This window comes from Neopelma chrysocephalum, unplaced genomic scaffold, assembly GCF_003984885.1.
Source record: "Neopelma chrysocephalum unplaced genomic scaffold, ASM398488v2 Primary Assembly neopelma1_72, whole genome shotgun sequence".
NCBI lineage: Eukaryota > Metazoa > Chordata > Aves > Passeriformes > Pipridae > Neopelma > Neopelma chrysocephalum.
In genome coordinates this window covers 189706-214932 of record NW_020897732.1, presented here as the reverse complement: position 1 = coordinate 214932, position 25227 = coordinate 189706, and the positions used below count along the sequence as shown (strand labels likewise).

The window sequence follows — 25227 nt, the reverse complement described above, 5'->3', positions numbered from 1 at the left end:
TGTGTCATACAAGCAGATGAGCATTAGTAGTATGACAGGAAGCAGCTGCATTTTGGTCCATGTTGAGACTATCAACCAGGGTAGAATTTCTGCTGAAAAAGAGCTGGAGTGTAGTTTAAGCAAGTTGAATATGAACCTAGTGCCCTCGGAGAAGTGAAGGCTAACAGGATCCTTGGCTGTGTTACAGGGAGCATAGCCAGTAGGTCAGGAGTTCAGAGATTCATGTTAATAAACCATGAAAAACCTGGGCCATGGTGTCTTCTCCCTAGGCCATAAAGTGACAAAAGTGCAGTGAGAGGTCATCAGAGCTCTCTTAAGCTATCTTGAGCTTTCTTACCTGTCTAGCTTTGGTAGCATGGAGATCAGTGTCAGATGATTTGCCTTATTCTAGTACTATGACTGCAGCACATACCCTTTTTTTAGAAAGGGTGTAGTTTGGTTTTGCCCTTATTTTTCAGGGTATGTAATTCTCCTGTCCACAAAAGGACAATACCTGTGGTCATCTAGAGTTTCTAACCCTAAATAAAGTCTGATTTAATTAGCAATTACTCTGCTGTGATGTTTCCAAACACTTTATTATTGCTTATGTGTTGTCTTATACCTAGAATGGCAAAACAAAGTGAAGGAACCAATAGGTCTTTTTGGAAGACACATCAGACTAGTGAGACACAGTGTTTCCTATCCAGTGAGGATAAATAACTGAAACATGTTGGGCTGTCTGAGAAACTATGTTCTGTTGGACTTTTGATAGTTTCTCCAGATGTGCTAGTCCAAGTGCTTTTGTTCTGTGTTGCCAGAGCTGAGTAGATCATGAAGCAAATCAGCACATGCACCATGACAGCTCAGGGCACAGATGGCCAAAAATGAGCTTGAATTCTGTGGTGGCACTGTTGGAATTGCCATCAAGAATCAATTACTGAAGTTTCAGAAAGGCTAGAGAGGCAATTCCAGGTGGCAAGACAGTGGGTGAAGGAGATTTAGATGCTCAAATGCAAGAGTACAGTGCTGAATCTTGCCTGGTCTATTCAGTTCATCTGCCCAGCACAGGTGAGACAGTAGTTGCAGCACTGTTGTCTGTGATATTGGATATTTTTGCTCCATGCTTCTCAGAGATGACAGAATGTCTGTGTGTTTTCATGCTTCTAGCCTCTCCAGTGACTGAAAGCATACTTTGTATTTAAATAGGGGTTGTTATGCACAGGTTTTTCCAGGACCAATTATTTTTACTGGAAAATTTGTTTGGGTTCCTTTGATATTTTTTCATCCTTTTTCCAGATATCTGGTATTTCAGTAATCATGCCCAGTTGCATTAACGTCACAGCTGCTGTAGTTCTGACTAGGTTGCAATACATGCATAATCCCAGGTGTTCTTCAGCACGTTTTCATGTGCTGTGTTTGTTCGCATGCACAGAAAGTCTGATGCTTCAGGGAAACATTTACCCTGTAATTGCTGAGTGCTTGAACAGTTGGTCAGAGCCTTTTAAAAGCATTAGACTTTCTGACCATTCCTTATCCAATGTGTATATACATGTTTTTGTCCAGGAAACCAGGAATAAAATTATATAGGGAAAGTAATTTCAACCAGATTCTCGTATTTCACATTTTGCCACTGCTTCAAACAGTATTTGCTAATCACCAAACAACAGGTGTATGCACACAGTTGTGAGAAAAAAAACGTATTCTAAGTTTTCACCTATTTCTAACTGCACCCAAAATACACTCAGTTTTCTCAAGCAAGTCTGTATGATAAAAAGCTTGGGAAATCACTGGTGTATGTCAGCTGCCATGTGAAATTCTGATTAGACAAACAAGGTGATTTTGGAGAAAGTTTAGAAAGGCAGTTTATGAAGTTTTTCTTTTATGTTCAATACCATGCTCAATGTTCTTATGACTGGAAATGGAACAATGGTTATGACCTGTGACAGATGAATCAATGCTTTCTTTCTACAAAGCACCAGAAAATATTTCCTCTTTCTGAAGTAAAAATTCATGGCTGTGCTGGAAAATAGATTTCTATTTTCAAAGGCCCAGTAATGACATGTTGTGGGACACTAGACGGCAAGAGAAATTGTGTTAGACATCAAACAAGTATCAACCTGAATTCAAGATTGGAGATAGCTCTCCACAGACCAAAGGAGAAGAGAAATCCAGTGGGGATTTGGCAGTTTATAGCCAAGAAAAACAGGAATAGCAGGCAATGCTCTTCCCACTTGGAGTCTGTCACAATCATAGGGAAGAGAAATAGCAAAATTCACAAGCAACAGGAAGCCATGACCACATTCTTTGTGGAAACAGCAGAAAATCTCCCTTAAAGCGATTGCAGAGGAACAAAGACGTCCACCTATATTTGACTGCTGATGAAACCTTAGAACAATCAAGTTCATTCATGAAAAGATCTCAAACTGTCAAATGATTATTCCTGGTCATTCTTCCTTTGCAAGGGGAGAAAGATAAAAGAAAATCTATTGTGGAATTTCTGTTATTGTGGAAGTTAATTTCTGACTTTGTAAGTGATATAAAGGATTCGTTTATGTGGAATATCACTATTATATCTATGTAAAGAAGGCCTAGGAAGTTTGAATGGCCTCATCAACTACAGAGTTGAGGCCAGTTTTTTATTATGAGCATAATGAGACCTCTGAGGAGATTATTAAGTAATTTAAACAGTAAGAACAAGGGGAAAAAAAGCAGTCAAAGTCAGGCTGTGGAAGAACAAAATTAATCAAATTAATAATTCATCTTAACTTTAAATGTTTACATTTTGCACCCACTAAACTGAAATAGTCATCCCAAATTTTACAATAGTCAAAGAAGAGGAATTGATTCTTTACTGTGTTTCATCTCTCTTAATTTGGACATTTATGCAAAGATAAGGCACCTCGATTTCTACTGGCAATGTTTTCTGGTCTCCTTTGGCTATAAAGGGAGTGGAGGTTTAAAGGTCAGATCTGCATATCTACACTGTAGGTATCTATGTTTAGTGGGGTGAATCCCATCCCAAGGCAGTGGAGAACTTTTTAAAATGAATATACAGTCCAGTCCATTATTCTATATGAATGGCAGAATTCTGATTAATAGTGCAATAAGAAAGAGCTATTAAAAAAATAATTTTTCTTTTCCTAGAAGAGTACAGATGAGTTGAATTTATATGCTATGATGGTGATGAAACTCAATCTGCTCAGCAATAACTAAAGCACACTTTGTATATGATCTAATAATGCCAGATGTTTTAAATTAGTGGATCTAACTGACTTGAAACGGAGGATTTTGAAGGAGATCTTTAGAGTATTAAGGATGGATTCCTTTCATCTAACTTTGGCCACTTTTAGGTATTGAGTTTAAAGTAGTCTAAACTAAGACATCTTCTGTAGTCAATGGAAAGAGAGAGACACCTGCAGACTTGTCCTAGCTGAAAATAGATGCCCAAGATATCTGCAAGGAATAGACTCATGAAAGTGCCTAATTTTCTCCACTGAGTATAGAAAGGACCTAGGTGACTAGCTCAGACTAAACAACTAGCATTCAGACAGCTGAATTTAAATTAATATCCTCCTGAATGTTGATTTTCAACAAGCTTGTGGTACAGGGGAAGTTGCAGTGCTGGAAGAATGGTAATGTGCCAGTATTTAAAAAGCCTGAATAAGATTATAGTCCTTTAAACTGGACATTATGTTAAATAATCATAGGTACATACCTTATAATACTAGAAGGATCATTTTAATGTCCTGGTCTGACTAGCCTTGCTCATGCAAACCAGAGACATTGCTTCATTTTTTTTCTGCTTGGAATAGAGTATATCTTTTAGAAAAACATTGACTCTTTACTTAAAAAATTCCAGCGATGGAAAATCCACCAGAGCCATCATAACTTGTTCCAATAGTTAAATACCTTCCCCATAAAAACATTTGCACCTTATTTGTAGCCTAAGGTTTCTCTAACTTTATCTTATGCAATTGCATGTATGATACTGTTGCTTGGTAAACTGAAAAGCCCTGCATAACTTCTGTTTTCATATAAATTCTTATTAAAAAGGATCAAATTGCTGGTCTCATTGTCATATTTTTAATTAGCTAAGCAAGTGCAATCAATGATGAAATTTCTATATTTTTTATTTTTAAATTTTATTTATGTGTTACTTCTGATATTTTTATTTTTTGAGCTTTCTTTTTGGACTGAATTGCAACATACTTCAGAGCAGAACTCAGTATTCCAGTAATATCTGTATGAATACTTAAAACAGGTAAAATAACTTCCCTGTTTCTATGTAAGCTCTGTTTGAACATCAGAGATTTTCATTATTCTGTTTGGCCACAGTATTGCCCTCAAAGTTCCTATTTGGCCAATTTTCTACTTTGATTTCCATGTCTTTTTGGAAACTGTTCCTCAGGTTAAACCTTCACATGCTGTAATGTTGGCCTTCATGAGCAGGAGTAAAGATCATCAGTGAATTTAGACCTTGTGATATAAGCTGATTTTTTTTTCCAGGAGATTGTCTCAGGTTTTAATTGTTGTCAGTACACTTTATAGATGTCAGATGACTTAGCTCTCATTTTTGTAAGAATAATTTGCAATTTAAAAGCAGCTACAAAACGTATTCAAGCATTTTATTGTTTTAGAGAGGAAAATTTTAAGAGACCAACATACTGACTCTTTTTGTCATGCCTTTAAAGCAAAATATTGCCTTTCGATAATAGAGGACTTCAGCCTTAGCAGAAATAAGATTCATTAGAAAACTGAAAGAGTTCACGGGCTGAGAAAGTGGTAAATACTTTTGAATTATGTAGATACAAGTGGATTAAGTCCTGTGAAAAGAATGCAAGTGGCTTTGATTGTAAAGTGTGAAGCTAAAAAATGCCTTTTCTGCCTGCCAATGAAATTCTACCTTTGCAAGTACACAATCAGATGATACATAAATATTTTGAAACACTTAGGGAGATCTTAGCAGTGAGGTGATTTCCAGTATCTCATCTGAGGATCTCTTTATGTTTTGACTTGAACTTTCTGCTTGAATTCCAAACTAACTAACTAAGAAATATTAAAAGTACTGGGTTTTCTATTTAGCATTTATTTCTGTGTACTGTGATGATGCTTAAAGGCATTGATCACAGATAAGTAGTTCACTTTACTAGGGAGCGATAGTACCTGCGTAAGAAGATGACCCCAAAAATCTTTCAATTTAAATGTAACACACAACGGGGTGGAGGTGAACAAACCGACAGGAATGGAATGGTAGAAAAAAATTATGTAAAAATATTTCACAGAATCACAGAATCAACGAGGTTGGAAAAGACCTCTCATCGAGTCCAACCCATGGCCCAACACCACCCTGTTAATTAAACCATGGCACTAAGTGCTACATCCAGTCTCTTCTTAAACACCTCCAGGGCCAGTGACTCCACCACCTCCCTGGGCAGACCATTCCAATGTCTGATCACTCTCTCTGTAAAGAATTTCTTTCTAATATCTAACCTAAACCTCCCCTGGCACAGCTTAAGACTGTGCCCTCTTGTCCTAGTGCTGGTTGCCTGGGACAAGAGACTGACCCCCACTTGGCTACAACCTCCTTTCAGGGAGCTGTAGAGAGTGATGAGGTCTCCCCTGAGCCTCCTCTTCTCCAGGCTGAACAACCCCAGGTCCCTCCTCCTCTCCTCATAGGACTTGTGCTCGAGTCCCTTCACCAATCTTGTTGCTCTTCTCTGGACCTGCTCCAGCAGCTCAATATTCCTGAACTGAGGGGCCCAAAACTGGACACAGTACTCCAGGTGTGGCCTCACCAGTGCTGAGTACAGGGGAAGAATCGCTGCCCTGGACCTGTTGGCCGCACTGTTCCTGATACAGGCCAGGATGCCATTGGCCTCCTTGGCCACCTGGGCACACTGCTGGCTCATGTTCAGCTTCCTGTTGATTAGAACCCCAGGGTCCCTCTCCGCCTGGTCATTCTCCAGCCGCTCTGTCCCCAGCCTGTAGCGCTGGAGGGGGTTGTTGTGGCCAAAGTGCAGGATCTGGCACTTGGCCTTGTTAGACATCATACCATTGGATTCAGCCCATTTATCCAGCCTGTCTAGTTCCCTCTGGAGAGCCCTCCTACAGCAGACTGACACTTCACCCCAACTTGGTGTCATCTGCAAATTTGCTGATGATGGACTCAATCCCCTCGTCCAGATCATCAGTAAAGATACTAAACAGGACTGGGCCCAACACTGATCCCTGGGGGACACCACTAGTGACCGGCTGCCAACTGGATGCAGCACTGGGCAGGTATGATTACATTTGATAGGTCAAGCAAACTGGGATGCGATTACTGTTGATTCATAGCTGCAACTCAGTTATCTAAAGTAAAACATACATATCAAATACTGCCTATAAGCTTTTTGTAAAAACCTAGAACCACTGGATAGTAGCCAGTCACCCAGACTTTAAGGCACTTACAACATATGGGAACCATAACTGGTGCTGTTGGCAGGTTTTTGCGTGTGTGTCTGCACTGAAGGCTACATGAAGTCAAAGTAAATTAGTCTCTGTTGAGCTTTGCATTGTTCTGAGCTGCTTTTATTTTCCAAACAGATTTATTTAAAGATAGTATTCTATGTGGCAGTATGAACAAGTCCATTTTCTCCTCTTTTATTCCATTGCACATGCAGAAGTAATTATTTTTGGGCTAGAGGAACCATTAACTTAATGATTAAAGTACATACCTGAAATGCACAAGATCAGACTTTCCATTTATATTCTGATATTTTTTAATATTGAAAGTGCCTAACCAACCTACCCATGCATAGAACTGATCTTTAGCCTTACTCTGTGGTCTGGTTTATGGTATTATTTGCCCAACATGGAAGTGCTCTGTTTTCTTAATATTACAAAACATTAATAGATGCCTTCTAGAATATCAACTGTTCTAGCTTATAGAAGGTCACCAGGGGTGCTGAAAACTGAATTTCAACTGCTTGGTACAATAAGGTGGAAAAAGCAGAGACTCATGCTCCTAAGAAGGGGACTTGATTTGTATAATCATAGATTTGAATATTTTTTAATTAATTCATCAGATTTGTTCCTGTCTTTTCATCAGGTTGCAGCTTACAGAGATGGCTCGGGGGGAAGGTGGGAGAAGGTGGGTGTGTTCCATATGGGATTCTTGGTTGGTTGGTTTTGTTGCTTTGGCAGAGAAGGCATAACAGTTGTAGTGCATTTTCGGAATTCTGTGTTGAATTAATAGGAGATATCTGTGCTTTTTGAGTTCAGTTCTTAATGGAAAAAAGGTAAGGCTCATCCATTCCCTTGTAAGAATCCAAGATATAAAACAGCTTGTTTAACCATGATTTCTGAAAGCTATGTGAAATGTAGTTTTCATATTTGGAAGGTTTTTTATGCTTCTTTATAATGACTGTATTAAAAAATACATTTTCTGTAATTTATTGTGCACAGCTTCCAGAGAATTGGTCATTATTTGCTAAAGTCATAAATCCCTACAAGAAGTTTTGGCTAACCATTTTATGTGCAAGGATTTTCATAAGACCATCTTTGTGAAATAAATAAATGTGAATTACAATATATGGAAGACAATTACTAGTAATCTCTACTAAAAACATTCTAAACCCAACCTTTTATCACATACTTTATATATCCGGAGTATAGAAAATGAAATGCAAAAGCACTGGCACCTACTTCTTTAGGAGTATTTGGCAATGGGGTTGGTTGTTTTCTTGTGGGGGGCCTTTGGTGAGAACACTGTATAAAGAATAAGGAGCTTTACATTATTAAACAAATTTTAAGATAATATCTTCATAAATCAATCCAAAGTATTCAGTATAATATATATAAATAGTATTATTGGGGTATAATAGTATGTATTTGAAATTTACATATTTATATGGTTATTTTAAGTTTAGAAGAATCCCCTTTTTAACTGTAGTGGTTCACTCTATTCAGGCTCCACAGTTCAGGCTGGAGATATGGCGTGTTTGGCACATACTCCAAGCTGATGCCTGTTGCTTTTTATAAATTAGTTGTTACAGTTCTTGGACATCAAGGAAGAGGGCACTAGATTCCAAAATTTCTGCATGTCTGTTGTCTACAGAAAGTATGACAAATCCCTCCACCCACAAATGTATTGATCACATCACACTTAAATTTTGGATATAAGAGATTGCATAAACGAAGTCCAAGACTAGCATATTTTGTCTCATTTCAAAATAATTAATGAAAATTGTCAGTGTTACACAAGTGCAATTTCTATTGTGCTAGCAACTGCCAGGTGTGAACATTTTTCCTAGGTTTTCAGCTCCAGGAAACAGGAACCAGTAACCCTTTCCCTTCATAATAAGCAAAATTTCACCATTCATAAAGTAGAGGCGCTTACATGTAAAACATTTTGCTTTTATACCATTGATGAAGGTAATGAAGTGTGGCTTCAGTATAGGTTAAGCCTCAGATTTTAGATTATTTTTTTCAAAATTTCACATTACTAAAGTTTATGATACATAGCAAGTGTTCTGTTAAAATCTGTCTGATCGTGGATGGGAAAAAACAGCAGCCTAAGAGAGATCAGCTTATCATTGCACAAACTGTGCTTCAGGAGATCTCTAATTTCGTAACATTTGGATAACAAACCTAGAGGCTGGCATAAAGCTCCTCTTGGCACATTTTAAACATCTTTTAGTCTTATAAAAAGAAGCTTGTCCCACTAAGCTGTAGGTTTGTTGGAGCTATTTAACAGTAGCTGTGCCCTGCAGCTCTTTTAGTGATAAATGAGCCATTTCAAATAAGTGCAATTGCAGCCAACTGTGCAGAAGGAATCATTAAAAAAAATTTAAATAGACATTTTTGAAGCTTAAAAATGCACAAACAAAGTATGTTAAATCCAAATATATGCTGCTCCTTTTAATGGAAAAGATTGCTACTGGCTAAGTCTGCCAGCTTCAATAGGTGTGCCAAAAAGCCAAGGAATCTGGCAGAGTCCACAGATAGCAGTTCCATCTTTCATCTATATTTCTTTTCTGTATTTATCTTGCTTTAGAAAATGCAGAGAATGTCTTTTCCTTCCGACTTGGCACTATTTCCAAACCACAGAAATACACAGAGCAGCTTCTTGCAATTGTTTAGCTCCCTGCACCAGACTTATCCTTGTGACTGTGTGAATCATTTCTTTCTAATTTGGCAATAATCAGAAAGAAGAATATTAAAATATTTTTATGTTTATGGAATAATGTCTTGGCTAAACTGTCAGATATTAAATTAGTTTACTTGATTGAGATATATAAGACTTAATGTGTAAGAACACAATGCCAGGTAATTATTTTTGACATTCAGCTGATCAAAAATAGTTTCTTTGTATGCAAGGAGCTATTCAAAGAAGCTGAACATAAGGAATACCAAGAACAAAGTTCTTCCTGTAAAATCAATCACTTCAGTTTGGCTTCAAGCCCTAGTCGTTGTAATCTCTTTCATGTTGCCATTTCAAAGAGCGCTCTATGGTATCTTTTAAGTAATATGGCACATCTTATTGATGTCGCTTTCAAGGTGAAGACGCTGAGGGAAAGTCCATTTGCAATGTGGGGATAATGAGATGGGCTCTCATGTTAATGTTCCTGGTCAGTGTTCTGCACTTTGGCATCGATTCCAAAGAGCTGACGAAGCTGCCAGGCAGCAGGAGGCTGATGAGAATTCTGTCCTGACTTGAGTGAGAGTAGGGAAAGGTTATGAATTGCTGATGCAATGATGCTTATTTAACAATCAGTTGTATGTAAAAGCTAAAATGTATCTTCTAGACTATGAGTGAAAGTCCATACAATTTTATTTTATTGAAAATTTGATTTTATTTAATTTTGCACTTATCAACAAGAATGATTGTTGACTGTATTTATCAGCTGCTAATCAGTGCAGAATTTCTTGCCATGGTTTAGGATAATTTTTGATTTCAAGAAGCTTTGAAGAAAAAACATGGTGTTAAAGTAAGAGAATATTAGCCAGTAACACTACTTATTTACCAAAGGAGTCTGATACACTGCAAGTTATATGTTATCTTTGAATTTACAGAAACTGTAAAACTAGGTAGAAGGTGCCTTTAGGTTGATGTTAGTTTACTCATTGCATTTGTGTTGAAGGTATAGATAAAATTAAAAAAATATATCTCCATGACATAGGATTGAGAAACCAGGAACTCATAAAGGTGCTACCGTACTGCCATACAGGTATGACAATATGGACTTGGACTAAGATAATTTAGGGCTCTGTGCAACATAGAAAAGTTAAAAATATCCAGAAAGTCCTTAGAACACCTATAATCAATATTGCCCCTCCAGACATCCTGTCTTTCACCAGTTCTTGCCTACTGTCTACCCTGACCACAGGTATGTGGGATGAATTTAGGTTTATTTGCTCTTTTTATCTTTTATATTGTATCTGTGCAATCTGCTCAAATCCAACAGTCATTAGACTGGATTAGCTCCTTCTCAGAATTCCAAAGAGACACAATTGCTAAACTCCAGGCGCATTATAGGTCAATGGAGTGTATATATATCTAAAGGAGGTCTGTCATACTTTTGCACTGCATTTGCTGTACATTCATTGTATAAAGAATATTTTATTAGTCTTTTGCTCCTCAAAGCGTTTTCTCTTTTCATCAGTTGATTATTCTATTTGTGTGCAATAATCCTGTTGCTATTTGGAAGGGTGGAATTGACGGTGCTTAGATTTTGAGACAACATTCAGCAGCACTCTTCACCAAAAACGCTTAAAGAAGTTAAAGTACTATGTGATGAGAAAGCAAAGTCCTAGAGAGGATAAATAATTGGTTAAAAATGAGAAATCAAAGTGTAGGAAATAGGATGAAGTTTTGGAGCCACAGGATGTTGCCATTCAGTGTTTCATAAATGATAATGGGAAAGGGTAGTAAGTGCTAAGGTTGCAAACTTTGCTGACAATACAGTTCTTCATGATAGTAGAGACAGATAATTGCAAACTGCAATTCACATACTGAGCTATGGAGGTCAAATCTCCTGTGCAAAAAGTCACAGCTCATTGCAGTTTTTCCTTTTCATGGCAGTGTTGGATTTACTACACCGGACGGTATTGCACACTACATGTGCAGCAAATCCAAAGGGACTGCCAGTAACTGTGTGTTGGAACTGAAAAGATGTCCACATATATTTGGATGAGGCAATAAAGTCCTTGCAAACAATTTGGACAGAAAAAAAATTTCAATGTAACATACAGTTAGGGTCACCCTGAAGCCCTGACTTTGCTTCTGATTGCTCAGGCTCTTTGCATTAATCTTTCTGCTCTTTCTGGTCTCATAATCCAAGAATTCTCATAAAATTTGCAGTTAAATGTAGGAGTTATTTATCTTTAAATTTGTGTTGACATCCTGGGAAGTGGGGCGGGGGGGGGGAAATTGATAGTCTATTTAATTCTTCAGAATCAGAAATGTATATGAGAGAATTGTATTTTGAGAAACCACTCTTTTACAGATGTCAATATTCTTCATAAAGATGCTCCGCTTTGGGGAAGGATGTTTAGTTCCTTAATTTTTGTCATGAATCAAGCCCATGATGCACTGTTTTATTGAAATAGTAGCCTGTTTGAGTGGGGAACTGATGAAGAAGAGAGTACATTCCCCATGTAGGAGTAGTACTTTGTCTCAAACCAGCTTCCACATGTTGTTTTAATTAGGTGGCAAACATACTCACCCAAGAATGTCCAATATGTGGTTCATGATGTTCTTGTGCTACCATTAGTGTTGTGAAATAATATTTTGGGTAGCTAGTTAAGTAACTAACCTTTCCAGCCATTTCATCCTACCTGAGAGACAAAGTAACTGCCATACCAGGTTTAGAATATTGTGATTCTTTTTTACCTTTTGCATGTTAGCATTCAGCTAGAAGGTCCACATGATTTTTTTCTTTCTATACTAAAGCCGAGAGTTGCATGGGTTTAGAAAATTAATTTTCACATCTTCCCCCGCATGCTTTAACCAGCTTTAGCAGAGCTTTTATGCATGTGGTACAACCTCCACTTACTTGCCCAAGCACAACTATAACTTTCTTTTTATAAAACTGAAAAAGCCCAAGCAAATGAATAAGCCAAAAACATCTCCAAAACTTGAAGCTTGGAACTGAAGTTGAGCAGTTAATAAAAAGTTGAGGAACAGGCTTTTGCTTCAATTAGAGAAAAGTTTTAAATTTAGCTTTTATTAATTAATTTTTCATTCATTACTTCATAGTTACATCTTCAGAGAGGGAAGGAAGCAGATCAAGGCCTCTAGTATTTCCTGGCTGACATACAAAAATCAGGCAGGCAGGTATTATTGCCTGCTTGCTTGCAGGCTACACAGTGTTTTTAAAAGTCTGTGATCTCGCAAAGCTTCCAAAATCCAGCAGTCACTCAAGCACTTTGTGGCCAGAGTCCTTGAGTGGTTTTGGAGAGACTATTTGCTTATTTTTAAAAAAATACCTAACTCCCCTCTAGATAACTGCATGCAAATCACAAGTACTTTGGTTGAATACGACCTGAATGGAGCACTAATTCAAGCCACTCCCTGTGTTTTCATCACCAAACTCCAAAGTGTTTATCTGTCACAATAAGCGTACATGGTAATGTTTTTCCACAACACAGACTGTAAAAAAGCACACAATTTTCCAGCACTTGTAAATATATTTTATGAGCACTGAATCAGACTCTGTTCATAAAGAAATGCTCAAGTGACTCAGAAATTTGGGTTGATTATTGGAAGTTGACTCCTCAGTATAAATTAATTTATTCCATATGTTTTTCTCTGATAACAAAAAAAGCAGTTTGAGATTCTTGAGAAGTAACTGATAGTATATGTTTAATGTTCTGATAGCATACATTTAAATCTACCAATGTGAATGAACATTTGGACTGTACATGAACCTTTGCCCATGAAAGCCCCAGCTTTTTTTGCTTCATCACATTCAGTTGCATACTTGTGGGAATAAAGCTGAGCTGTGTTCATACCATCTATACATTTATTTACCCTGTGTTCTAATTGAACATTTTCTAGTACATTTAGTAGTCTAAAACCGGACTATAATTTGAACAGTACCACTCATCTTCCAGTTTATGTAAATGTATGCACTGTTGCCACCCACACATATTAAAACATAAGATTATAGAACAGTCTTCTTGTGTGCCACAAAAAAAAAAGAGCTTTGAAATACCCTGGCTCCTTATTTGAAATAAATTCTATTGTATGGATCCACATCCTGCTTTTATCCCCTGACTTTGATATGTAAGGTTTACTAGCAAAAGCACCTCACTGGTTTTGATTATAATGATCATATGTAGGAAGAGAGACAGACACTTAGACCATTGGACCTAAAGCTATATTAACTTTAGAGATCAAAATTGGTACTTGGAAATGAGTACAGAAGAGAATTTGAAGTCAGTTCATGAAGACCCGTAGATCTAACATACTTTTAAAATACTAGTGCAGTCAGATTTTATACCCTGTTCTCAGGATAAGATGGCCTTGCAGTAAACACTGCAAAATGTGTCACAAGTCTGGAAACGGTGGTGTCTCTTTACTGCGGTTCAATGTTGTCTTCACAGACAGACTAGTTAGAGTGCATTTCAGGAATATCAGGCAAACCAGAGTTAAAAAAACCCCACAGCATGTTTTCAGGTTATTGCTGAGAAGTCAAGCAGAACCCTTCAGGGTTAATGGACAGCTTAAAGCTCATTTTTTTTCCTCTGATTTGCTGGTGATAGTTTATTTGCAACTGCCCCTGATTAGCTTTCACATAATCTTCATATGATTGCTAGGGACAAACAGACAAAATATTCATATTCATAGTCATATTAACAAATTTGAAAACCAAAACTGAATTCTTTCTCAATTTCCTATATTTCCTTCTCAGTAATATTTGAGAAGGAAAGGCAAGGTAAAAGTCATGCTCCTGTAAAGTGAAAAGGAAAGGAAAGTGTGAAAAAGCAGGTAAGTATGGATAAAGAGCAAGAAATACAAAGAAGAAAGATTGATCAGGCTGGCAGATTTATAAAGGAAGGGTAGTCCCCAACATGTTACTGAGCCAAAGTAAATTATGTAGCCAGCTGGGCATCGGTCTCTTCTACCAGGCAGCCGGCAGTAGGACAAGAGGACATGGTCTTAAACTCTGCCAGGGGAGGTTTAGGTTGGATATTAGGACAAATTTTTTACAGAGAGAGTAATCAGACATTGGAATGGGCTGTCACCATCCCTGGAGGTTTTTAAGATGAGGCTGGATGTGGCACTCAGTGCCATGGTCTAGTAGCCACGGCAGTGTTGGGTCAAGGGTTGGACTTGATGATCTCGGAGGTCTTTTCCAACCCAGTTGATTCTATGATTCTATGAAAGGAAAGGAACATCCATGACATAAGTTTACTGTTTTGAATGTCCATTACATGTAAGTAAACAGGTTCATGGTTTAATTTTAATAAAATTAGTTTCCAATGAATTGAAAAAAACTTTTTTGAAATGTCACTCTATTGAGATTACCAAAAAGTTTTTTATTCTCTCTATCCCACCAAAACCCTTTTATATGTTAATCTTCTTTTGAAAACTACAATGAAATAAAAATAAAATAGAGAAAGTGGTTCAAATAAAAATATGCTGTGAGACCCTGGGCTTCATCACTTCTGGATTATTAGATCTGCCTGTTGTTTTTTGTGGGATGAATTTCATATCCCATAAGACTTTTTGTACATTGGAATGTTCATGGTGATTGAATTCTTTCTTAATATTGCACCAAACATCTTACAGCTGAGTGTAGATTCAAGCTGTCTACCTCTAAAGACTCCAATAGGCTACATATCTTTAAGCAAAGATAAGAAATAACTTTTATTACCAGTTTTATTAAGCACCTTTAGCTTTGCATGATATGTTTATATTTAATTAGATTTACATCTGAAATTGTTGTAAATATTCCTCTGAAGTCCTGTAAGTTGCAACGTGAGATAGGAAAACCTTTAAACTTAGTGTATTTTAAAGTCATCTGCAAATTTACAGTTTTTAAACTATTTTACATTTCACCATTTAGCATTTTGGTCAATTTCTCCTTGTCACTGATATTCACAGTTCTTTGCCCATTTATTATATCTTTACAGAGAAGGAGGGCATCCTTCTCTAAATAACTATATACAAAATAGACAGTAAAACAGATGAGGTGGAGAGAGAGCTGTAGGGTTTATTCATATTTTGTAACTATATAAACATTTGCAAGTATCTGCATGTACCATATTATAATTCCCTTTAGGCATTCAGACTGTATGTATTTCTCCAAAGTAATTGTGATGGTTTCAGTCTAGGCCTTCCTGGAGACCAGCTTGTAACCAGGAAGGAACTAGGAAAGTGACCAAGGAAGTATTCCATGCTATTCCTTTACGTAACCTAGGGTATAAATAAGGCATTGATAAGAGAGCTCGCTCTCTTCTCTTCCGGCGAGGTTGGAGAACGGTGGTCCCTGTCTGGGTCTGGCTTATCTGAAGCTGAGGCCTACAGTAACTGCTGTTGTCGGCCACGTGTGAGGGGGGAGTGCTGGGCCGCGTCCAGACGTCCTGCTTTCTTTTCAAGGGAAGTGGTGAGCTCTTGCCAATTCTGGTTACCGGGTTTTTAGATTGTGTGGATCTGTTTTATTTTTTGTCCCTTTTCACCCTATTTTATCCTTTTCCCTTCTCCCTTCCCCCTCTTCCCTTCGGGAAGCTATTTGGGGTCATAGATTCATATATATAATTCTCATTGTATATCTCTGTTTTATATGTAAAATATATATATTTTTGCTAGAACTTTGGCTGCCTGTTTTTTTTCGTTTTTTTTTCCTTCCCTCTCTGGGAAGGAGACCCTGTTGTCGAGTTTCGGAGACTTGGCAGGAAGCCAGCTCCAAACTTGCACAGTAATGCAATGCAACATTTAACTTTATTGGAGAATATGAGAACTATATTCTTATTTCGTATGTTATCATTGTGTGCTCAAGAGGACTTCTTTTCAAGAGTGCTGTTCCCATTCAGATGTGTTGGAGAAACATGGTCCTTGTCCCAAATACCTTTCAGTTTAGTTGTGATACAGGAGGTGACTAAACAAAATAGAAAAGAAGGACTGACAGCAGACAGGAAAAATGAAAAAATGACACTGTACCCAGAAAGATTTTAAACTTGGAATCTGTCATGGTGTAAAATCAGTTGAAGCTCAGTAAGCTGTGTATTCTAAAGAAAGAGTAAACATCTCATGGTAAGGTACCAGTAATCATATATTCAGAATACTTCACTGAAACTATCAAGTCCTACTCATCTTCTTCCCGTGTTTCCCAGCATTTTGTGGGATTCATCTTGCCAACAGACATTTTGGCACATGCAGTCACGTAGGAAAAACGACTTGCCAAGGACAAGTCACCTGTCCTAAGTCCTGAGATAGGTGAGGTGGTTTAAGTGCACAGCAAACTGCAGACAAATTTGTTCTCATCCTGACTTAAAGTCCTGTACCTCTTTGTAGAAAGTGCACAGGTTTTCCAGCTTCTGTACTCTTTCCCTAATTTTCTGAGGGAGGAAGGGAAAGATGAGAAAGAAGAGACCACCACCACATTCAGGTGTACCTTAGCCCAAGCTGCATCCTTTGGACCTCCTCAGCCCTCCCCCATTCTTGAGTGACTCCGGAAGATTGTTGTCCTTTTCCCATGGCTGCCAGAATGGATATGTGTTTCATGGGACAGAGAAAAGACAGAAATAAGACAAGAAATGAAAAGAAGCCAGGTGTAATCTTCCTAGGATTTCTTCCACCCCCACCAGAGAGCTTCAGTTCTCGCCTCTTTACATTCAGAACAAGTGAACTAGGCTGCACCAAGGGTTACTCTGACTTCTGTCCCAGGGAGGAGAGACCCTATAAAAGAGGGAATCAGCACAGTGAGTGTCTGCCCTGCCCATTTTCTGCTGTTACTGGAATTTCTTGGTACTGGATTTTGTATGACTGCTAGCTCAGAGTGTTCCCTGGTGCATAGGTCTTTATGTTTGAAATCTATTCTCTTTGTGCCACCTGAGAAAAAAAGAAATTAACAGAAAACACCCCAGAACTTACATAAGCATCTTCTTCTTAGGAGCCTGGATATGGTACATTGTTGTCTTACCCTTTCATTCAGCTGAAAGGGGAAATCAGGAAATTGGCCTGAATTTTAGTTTAGAAACAGTGACTTGTCTTAACCTTCATTATGCTTTGATTGCAGAGTGTTTTATTATTTATAATTTAATTTTATTAAAGTATTTTTGTAGGAATATGTGTAACGTAACACTCAAACTAGGTGCTTTAATATTTTCCAGTGTGCAATATGGTGTTGAAAGTTAGAAAATGCTGGCTGGATCTAGACTGATACTTTCTTGGATAAGGTTCTACCATATGCTTTTATTTAAAGTATTTTTTTCTTTTAGGTTAGATTTATAAAAAACATGTGAAAAATGTCTTTTTTGAAAAAGAAGTGTTACACAATTAGAAAATCACAGTGCTAGGAATTTAGCATCCTTCAGGAAATGTTGCATGTAAAAGATACTAAATCTAAATTTAAGGAAAAAAAAAGGCAAGTCCTACCATCAACTGGAAATGCTATGTCAATCTACAAGATGTTGTACTGAAGCAAATGTCTTTAGTTCCAGGAATTTTGAGCTCTATGTGAACTCTGACTAGCTTCCCAGTATAGATATGAATCTTGTTGAAGGAGTTTGTCCATATTTCCTTCTGATTAGAAAAAATCAAATAAGATTTGTTTTACAGGGGTGAAAACCTAAAAAAGCCAGAATAAAAAAGGGCATTAAATATTTTTTACAGTAATTTTTTATTCATAATTTTCTTTCACATTCACAGGACTCCAGAGTATTGAATAGTCTGATCTTTTATCTGTTTATGAGCAAGGGAGCCTCTTTCCAACAGTGTTGTTCTACACTTTCCACTGTTCTGGAAAACTTGTTGTGGAAACATCGCATGACTAACTTGTTATTTAAAGATTATTACATGCAAACCTCTATTCTTTCTGAAAACATGACATCCTATCCTTCCTGCTTCCCTCCTCTGAGTCTGGAAGCTGCAGTGACTGAAGGAAAGTGAGTAATTTTAAGTTATGGTAACCAGTACATGGAGATCATCTGAGATTTTGTCAGGTTTACGGTTTGTTGGTACAAAACTTACCTATCTTTTTCTGCTTTAAAATCCTCTTGGGCTACTTCTTTTGTAGAAGTGAAAAATTCTAGAAAGACACGTTCATGGGAAAGAGAACTGCTAGTCCATTTTTATAACTGTCTTACTCATCCAGGGTAATGGGACTTCCAACAAGTTCTGTTGTTGGTGCTTGTGTTATCTTGTTTGAAGTAACACTTTTTCAGTTGGTTATTTTGTGATGGTAAAGATACTAAATAGAAGGAGGATGTGCTTTCAGGCAGTGGTAGGTGGCATCATTAGCCACCAATATTATATTTATCCCCTTACCTCTTACTAATGCCTTGAGGAATAAAGGAATTTCTGTTTTTGTTACACCTTTGCCAGAAAGCATAAGACCCAACAATAAGAGTTTGCAAAGTGTGTCTTCAGAGCTACAATTCCACCTTCCGGTCTGGAGCACCACAGACTGGTCACCTGACATTCCTCTCTGGGGAGTTTATGGAGGGAATGCTAGAGATTGACTGGCTGAGGAGCAGTTTTACTGAGAAGGATATAGAGGTTTTGGTAGTTAGCAAGCAGAACATTAGCCAGCAATGTGTTCTGACAGCAAAGAAATCAAAACACTGGGCTTATAGCAGGAGCACAGCCAAGAGGTTGAGGGAAGTCTTGTACCCCTTAGTACTCATTAGATCACACCTAAAATACTGCACCCAACTTCGGCCTCCGATGTGGGGAAGACATGGATAAACCACAATAGATTCAGCAGAGGACCACCAGGATGGTCAATGGCGTGCCTACAGGGAAATCAGTCTTCAAAAGAATGGATCTAGGCTTTCCACAGTGAAGCATGGTGAGAGGATGAGAAACAATGAGCATAAACTAAAACAAGAGTAACTGAACACAGGGAAAACCTTTTTCTCTACCAGGTCAGTCAAACACTGCAATAGGTTGCTGAAAGAGGTTGTGCCATTTCTATGCTTGGAGTTTTTCAAGATCAGACTGGATAAAACTCTAAGCAACCTAGTCTAACCTCATATTTAACTCTGCCTTAAGCATGACATTAGACTAGAGACCTCCTGAAATCCCCTCAATTCTGAATTATTCTGTGATTGTGCACTCCTAATATAGTATCACAATTTTGTGCTATTTTGAAGGTGGGATAGCAATAGCAAAATCTTAATTGTTCTGAATATTTAAATGATTTGGCTGTGCATTGCTCTTGCTTTTGGAATCCAGAAATGCTACATATGCTCTCTACATTCTCCAAACAGCTTGTATTTGTGCTTATTTGCTGGTGTGACGTGCTAACTGTGCAAAAAATATTGGACTCTTGCCTTAGAATATAGATACCTGCCAACAGAAAATGAAGGCTACATGGTGCTGCAGATGCTTTCCCTGTCTATGGAAAGTGCCTTTTACATGCCAGAAAGAAGCATTTATACCACATGCTTTTTTTACTGCATCTCACATCTGTTAGCATTTACATGTGTCAGAAAACAATACCTGAACAGTAAAGGGAAGGGATACATGAAGTTCAAGGGCATTGCATCAAGAAAAATGACATGTTATATTGCACTAGTGCATTGGAATTTAAAAAAAAAATATTTCTTGGACTTGTCAAATATATCTAATATGTGGGTGTAGTTTGTGTACACTATCTATGAATATATTCCCATACCTCAACTGGATGACCCAAATTGCCAGTAAATTGAACTGAACACATGAAAGGGTCAAGGAGTGACAGTCAGGAAGTGAAAGAATTATAAATGTCTTGGTTTATAAAAAAAAGAATAAATTTTTATTTCATTTAAGGCAGGATTTATCTTAAAATCTTCAAAGTTGGATTCCTAAATACAGAATTACCTACTTCTAGATGAAATATTTTGCATTTTTGATAATCTTCTCTTCAGCTGTCTTTTTGTTAGCACAAAAGGAGTAAGTTAACCGACAAATGTTGCTGTATATCCTGAGTCCTTAGAGGCAGCTACTGTATTGGACAGTGTTTCCAAGAATATTTCTTTGAAGTCGTATTGTAAAAATCCTGAGACAGAGTGTAGTACAGGATTTTGTATGACGTGGCAGTTCTTACAGATGTTACCACTGGCAAGTGATTTAGAAAAACAGCAAATTGGAGCACAACTGATCTGTGATCCCCTGAACTCAGAAGGAGAAAAATCAGTATTTGATACCTTTAAAAAAATTGCTGTTTGCGTTGGTTGCATTCGTACCACTAATTCTTTAGGCATCTATTTGAATACTTGGAACCAGTGTTGTGTAGCATTCTGTTCCTTGATGCCTAACCCTGATCTTCCAAAATGCACCTGCAGCAAAGAACATGGACCTTCCCTTACAGCTCTTGTCATTGCTTAATATTGAGCTCTCCATGGAAAGTGACAGAAAAATACCTATTTTCCTAAGTCTTCTGAGCCTAGAAAGAAGTGATGGCTAAAATAAGAGGTAATTAACCTTGAATTGAGTCCTACCTAACATGTAGGCAAAGGTTGATTTTTGCTTTTTGCTATATTCCTCCTACATAATGTATCTCCAAAACATTATTTTTGTAATGAACTTCTGCTCTTTTACATTGATAACAAGTCTTATCTGAAATTATTATGGGAGTTTGAGTTCCACACTCAGTACACTGGAAAAGCCTTGCATTAGATCTGTGAAGTGAATAATCACATAAGGCATATAGTTTCCTTGCCCCCAAATTTGAAACTTAGAGCTTTACCAAAACCACCATATGAACGGTATGTGCATACATATTTTTGGGTTTGAGTCAGGGATATGAAGGATTTATGACAGTTTTTTTCTGTAAGTTACACAAGAAAGTTGTGAGGCACCTAAAGAATCACTAGATAATTTAAGCTGATGAGAAATCAGCTCATGGCAAAAGGCAAGGCAGAAAGATCTTCATCCAGCAATATTTCAGAATCAAAAAATAGAAGTCATTTGATAAGGCTTGCACTGTGGTCTTTGTGCTTTGTAGAGCAGTTTTATCAGTACACATAGACATGCTCCTTAATCTTAGGTCCATTTGAAGCCAGTGGTACCTTCCACTGACTTCTCTGGTTGCTGACCTTGGCCCAGGTTTTGCATGCAAATAAAGTAAAGTAACATAAAACTTTATTCTCATGTCATTTTAACTCTGGCATATCCTTTCAGGAGTGTTCATACTTCAAGAATTCTACTACCTAGCTACTTGGGTCTAGACATCTGATTACAGTAATGGAAATTATAAGAAGAATTGCTAGAAAAAAATATCATTGATGCTTAATTGGCACAATACTCTTTCTGACTTAATTCAGGCCTATCACAGGCACTGTGATATAAGTTGCATGTAGGGGTCAAAGGGTGATGGGTGACTGGCAAGATGCTTGTTTTGTACATTTGGCTAACACAACTACTTCCTCAAGTACAAAATGCTTTGATCTCTCTAAGCAAATGCCATATGTGTGCAGCTGTGGCCCATGCCTCACAACTGCTGGAAGGTTAGAAAAAGGTAGCATATGAATTTGATGTCTGCATTCAATTTATGCTTTTATATTTAGCAGTTCATAATTTTGTGTAATATTTTAGCTGTATGAAAAATGTGCACCAGAGTTGAGTGATAACAGATTTCTCTGTGGTTTGACTCAACATTGTTTGGGTGAATACAGATTCCTAAGTATTGCAGACTGAAAATATAGATTTTAATTAGAGCTGTCTGAGCTTCAAAATACCTGAACGCACATTAGGCCTGGCAAATTTTCAGAAATCTGGAGGTTGTGTGGAGCTGATCTGAGCTAAGCAAGAATCTTCTCTTTTCCAGCTATATTGCATTTGCAGTTGCATCACTGACTTACAACACAGTAAAATGAGATCCAAACCCATTATTAATGGTTTTCTGATATGTAAAAATGTTTTATCATCAAGGCCTGTCTTGTGTCTTACTCATGTTGAACAGTACCTTACTCCCAAGGAATTTCCACTGAAAAATTTGAATGACTTCCAGAGCAGAGGATTTACTCCACATGACTGAAAAGCTGAATCAACTCCAAAAGTTTGGTGCCATTCTTGAGCTTTTGTTTTTCACTTGCAAATGTTTAAGACTGATATGCCCAGATCTATATCCCTCAAGCAGTTTAATATGAGTGGTTTGCTGTGACAATAAAGAAACCTACTGCAGTCAATGGGACACAAGGGCCCATTCATATGGATCCAGTTCCATGATCAAGACCAGAAAAAAAAAGCATGGCTTTGTTTATTAAAAATCTTGAGCATGTACAATTACACTGGTATACCTTGGGGGGAAAACCGTGACTCAAATAAAACATGTGCAATCTCTACTTAAAATAAAAAAATCCAAGTACAACCAATAGACATACATGGTACAATAACCAGAAAATAAGACATGAAAATGCCAATTCACAGGTACAAATATGATAAAATATAAGGCATTGCACTCTTATGTGGATGTTAATACATATATGTGTACAAAAGTATACATGTAACAGTATACATATATATACACATATATAATAGTGTTGTTAATATGGTTGTTAGTATTTTATTTATTATGTATGTGGGTAAATTCATGCAATGGTTCCAGATATGACTTGAACATTATTGAAACAATAGCACACTTATTTGTTTTTCTCATGCCGTTTCTCTTTTGTATTTTTGCTAGCTCCTACTGGTTATGGTGGGCTCTACAGATGACCCTCTGCAGGAGGCAGCAGCTGGTTGCGTAGCAAACATACGCAGATTGGCTCTAGCAACAGAAAAAGCAAAATATGGCTGATGCTTTAGCAGCTTTTACCAACACACTTGTTTAGCAACACAGCCACATTTAAATACATGATTATTCCTTCCAGCATCTGTATTTCATAGCAGAGCTCATTTATATGAGGATACTTTAATAAAAACAAATCTGCGGAAACTTACATTTGTTTTTATGCTATTGATTTGTCATACCTAGGTTTGATAAAACACTCAGACCTGATATTGGGTGTCTTTTAGCATTATATCTTTTTAAAGACAGTTGAGGTATGTCAAAGGCACCTTCTACAATTAATATGCTCGTATTTTAATTCACTGTAGATATAAATGTTTTTGCTTGTCTGTGATGTTACAATAAATTTTCCTTCACCATGTGTGTGGTTGTGCAGCAATTTATGAATGTCTTGAACGGTTCCCTGCATTATAAACTTGTCCAGTCATCCTCTCATGATGTTTTTGCATGTTTGATCACTTGTGAGTCACAGGAGAGCAGAAAATGCAGATACATCTATCTCACATCTGGTGTTATGTGAGGACTGCAAACAGCTGTAGCGATAGACATCACTCCAGATTTCCCGTTTTTACCAACATCGAACAAAATAGCGCTTAATTTTCTAAGTAGCTGGTGAAATGTGTTTTAATTAACACATGTTTAACTCAGATTAAAATTTACCAGCTCTAAATGAAGAGCAGGATATTATGTTTACATTTGCACATTATCTTCCTGTTTTTTCATTTTTAAACTGAAGACAACATTGTATTGGTGTAGTTACTTTATTTTTCTGCATAAAGTTATGTCCAGAATTAGAGTTGCTTTCAAAAGAGCACAGAAATTATTATTGATATGATAAATTACAGACCAACTGTACATACCATGCTTAACAAATAATACTAAGGCATTTCTTTGAGAGCAGTAATGTCTTAATTACAAGCAAAGACTGCTGACAAAACTGAAAAAAGCAAATGTTTAAATAACTTGCCTTTGTCAAGGACTCACTTCTGAATGATTTCTTTTCACTTCACTTAATAATTAACAATTTTCTTGGTTGGAAGCATTTTGTAATTTCACCATATTTGTTGTAACTAGCATGACTTCTCAAGGCAACTAATTTTCCTGCTGACAGGAGCTTCTAAGGAAGACAATGCAAATCCACCTTTTTATTTTGTTTTCTCTGAAGCAGATATGAAGGCACATTTAAAATTTCATTTTAGAAGACTCATGGAATTCTGAAAAAGGGGAATTGCATTGGGCCCTTAGGGAAGGTGTAGAGACTATTTTAAAGGAAACCAACTACTGACAGGTGCTAATATAATAGTGTGGATATCAAAATACTAATCCAAGTAGTATTTTTTTGATCAGTGCAAACACCAACATAATCATGGGGTTGTCACAAGTTCAATCAGCAACCAGTGACCAAGCAAATGTTATTTTAGGTATTTTCCAACTCTCTTCCACAGGCCTGGTAGGTTATTTTGAATAAACATGTCTATATTATTGCACTGATGTCACAGCTATAGTAGTATCATATCCTTCAACGCTACACCCAAAAATACTTCTAAAATAAATGCTGATTGCAAAATTCATTTGGAAGAGGAGAGGCTTGATTTTATTTTTGTCTTTTCTGTGAGAGAAGCTGTAGATACAAATAGTTTATCACAGTCTCACTTATGAATAACACGTAAAATGGTGGCTTATTTTTCTAACTGTTAAGGGGAAAAAAAACCTCCCTGAAAATAACTGCTGTCCTTAACATGACCTCTCGAGGCACACTTAACTGTTTAGCATGGATTTCAAATGGAATAAGTTCTAAAGTAAGCTTAATTTTATGATACAGGTGTCAGGGCAATAAATGTCATGTTCCTGACAATGAAATGGCCTCAGCTTGCCACTCTCACTCCCACTGGTAGCCCGTATGCCTCCGAGTAGTTCTGAAACCTTTATTTTAAGACCTCAGACAGTTAATCCAAGACTTAAGCTGACTTACTTGTGCTGTTTTCTTTTCCTTTACCATGCCTGCAGTTTTTAAGTTCTGTAGAGGGAGAAGAATTCTTGAAATCGATACAGATCGCCACACAGACAAAGGACCGGTATTAAAAAAATACATCTTTTTTTGGCCAAAACTGGTGGGTTCCATGTAATTAATATAAAGAGATTTAGTTGTTGGAAAATGAATAAATGAGTGCGATCCCTGGCCCCTCTGAGCGGTGCAGTACAACGTGTACATTTGAAAAGCTTCCACTTTGTCCACAGAACTGCGCTGAGTTTCCCAGCACTGCAGCTCTCTGAAAAGGGATCCTCACAAAGCTGGGTCCCACTTGCTGCTCACACAACCCTC

The 25227-nt window shown here is 37.3% G+C and overlaps 1 protein-coding gene across 3 annotated transcripts in view; it reads left to right on the top strand.

Annotated features, from left to right (window-relative positions):
• ARMC4 (armadillo repeat containing 4) overlaps positions 1-23055 on the top strand; it is a 79885-nt gene extending 56830 nt beyond the window's left edge. For all 3 annotated transcript variants that reach the window (XM_027686953.1, XM_027686955.1, XM_027686954.1), the window contains exon 20: positions 22800-23055. In XM_027686953.1, coding sequence (XP_027542754.1) covers positions 22800-22913 — 114 coding nt within the window. In that variant the 3' untranslated portion in view covers positions 22914-23055. The remainder of the gene's footprint in view (positions 1-22799) is intronic.
• The last annotated feature ends 2172 nt before the right edge of the window (positions 23056-25227 follow it).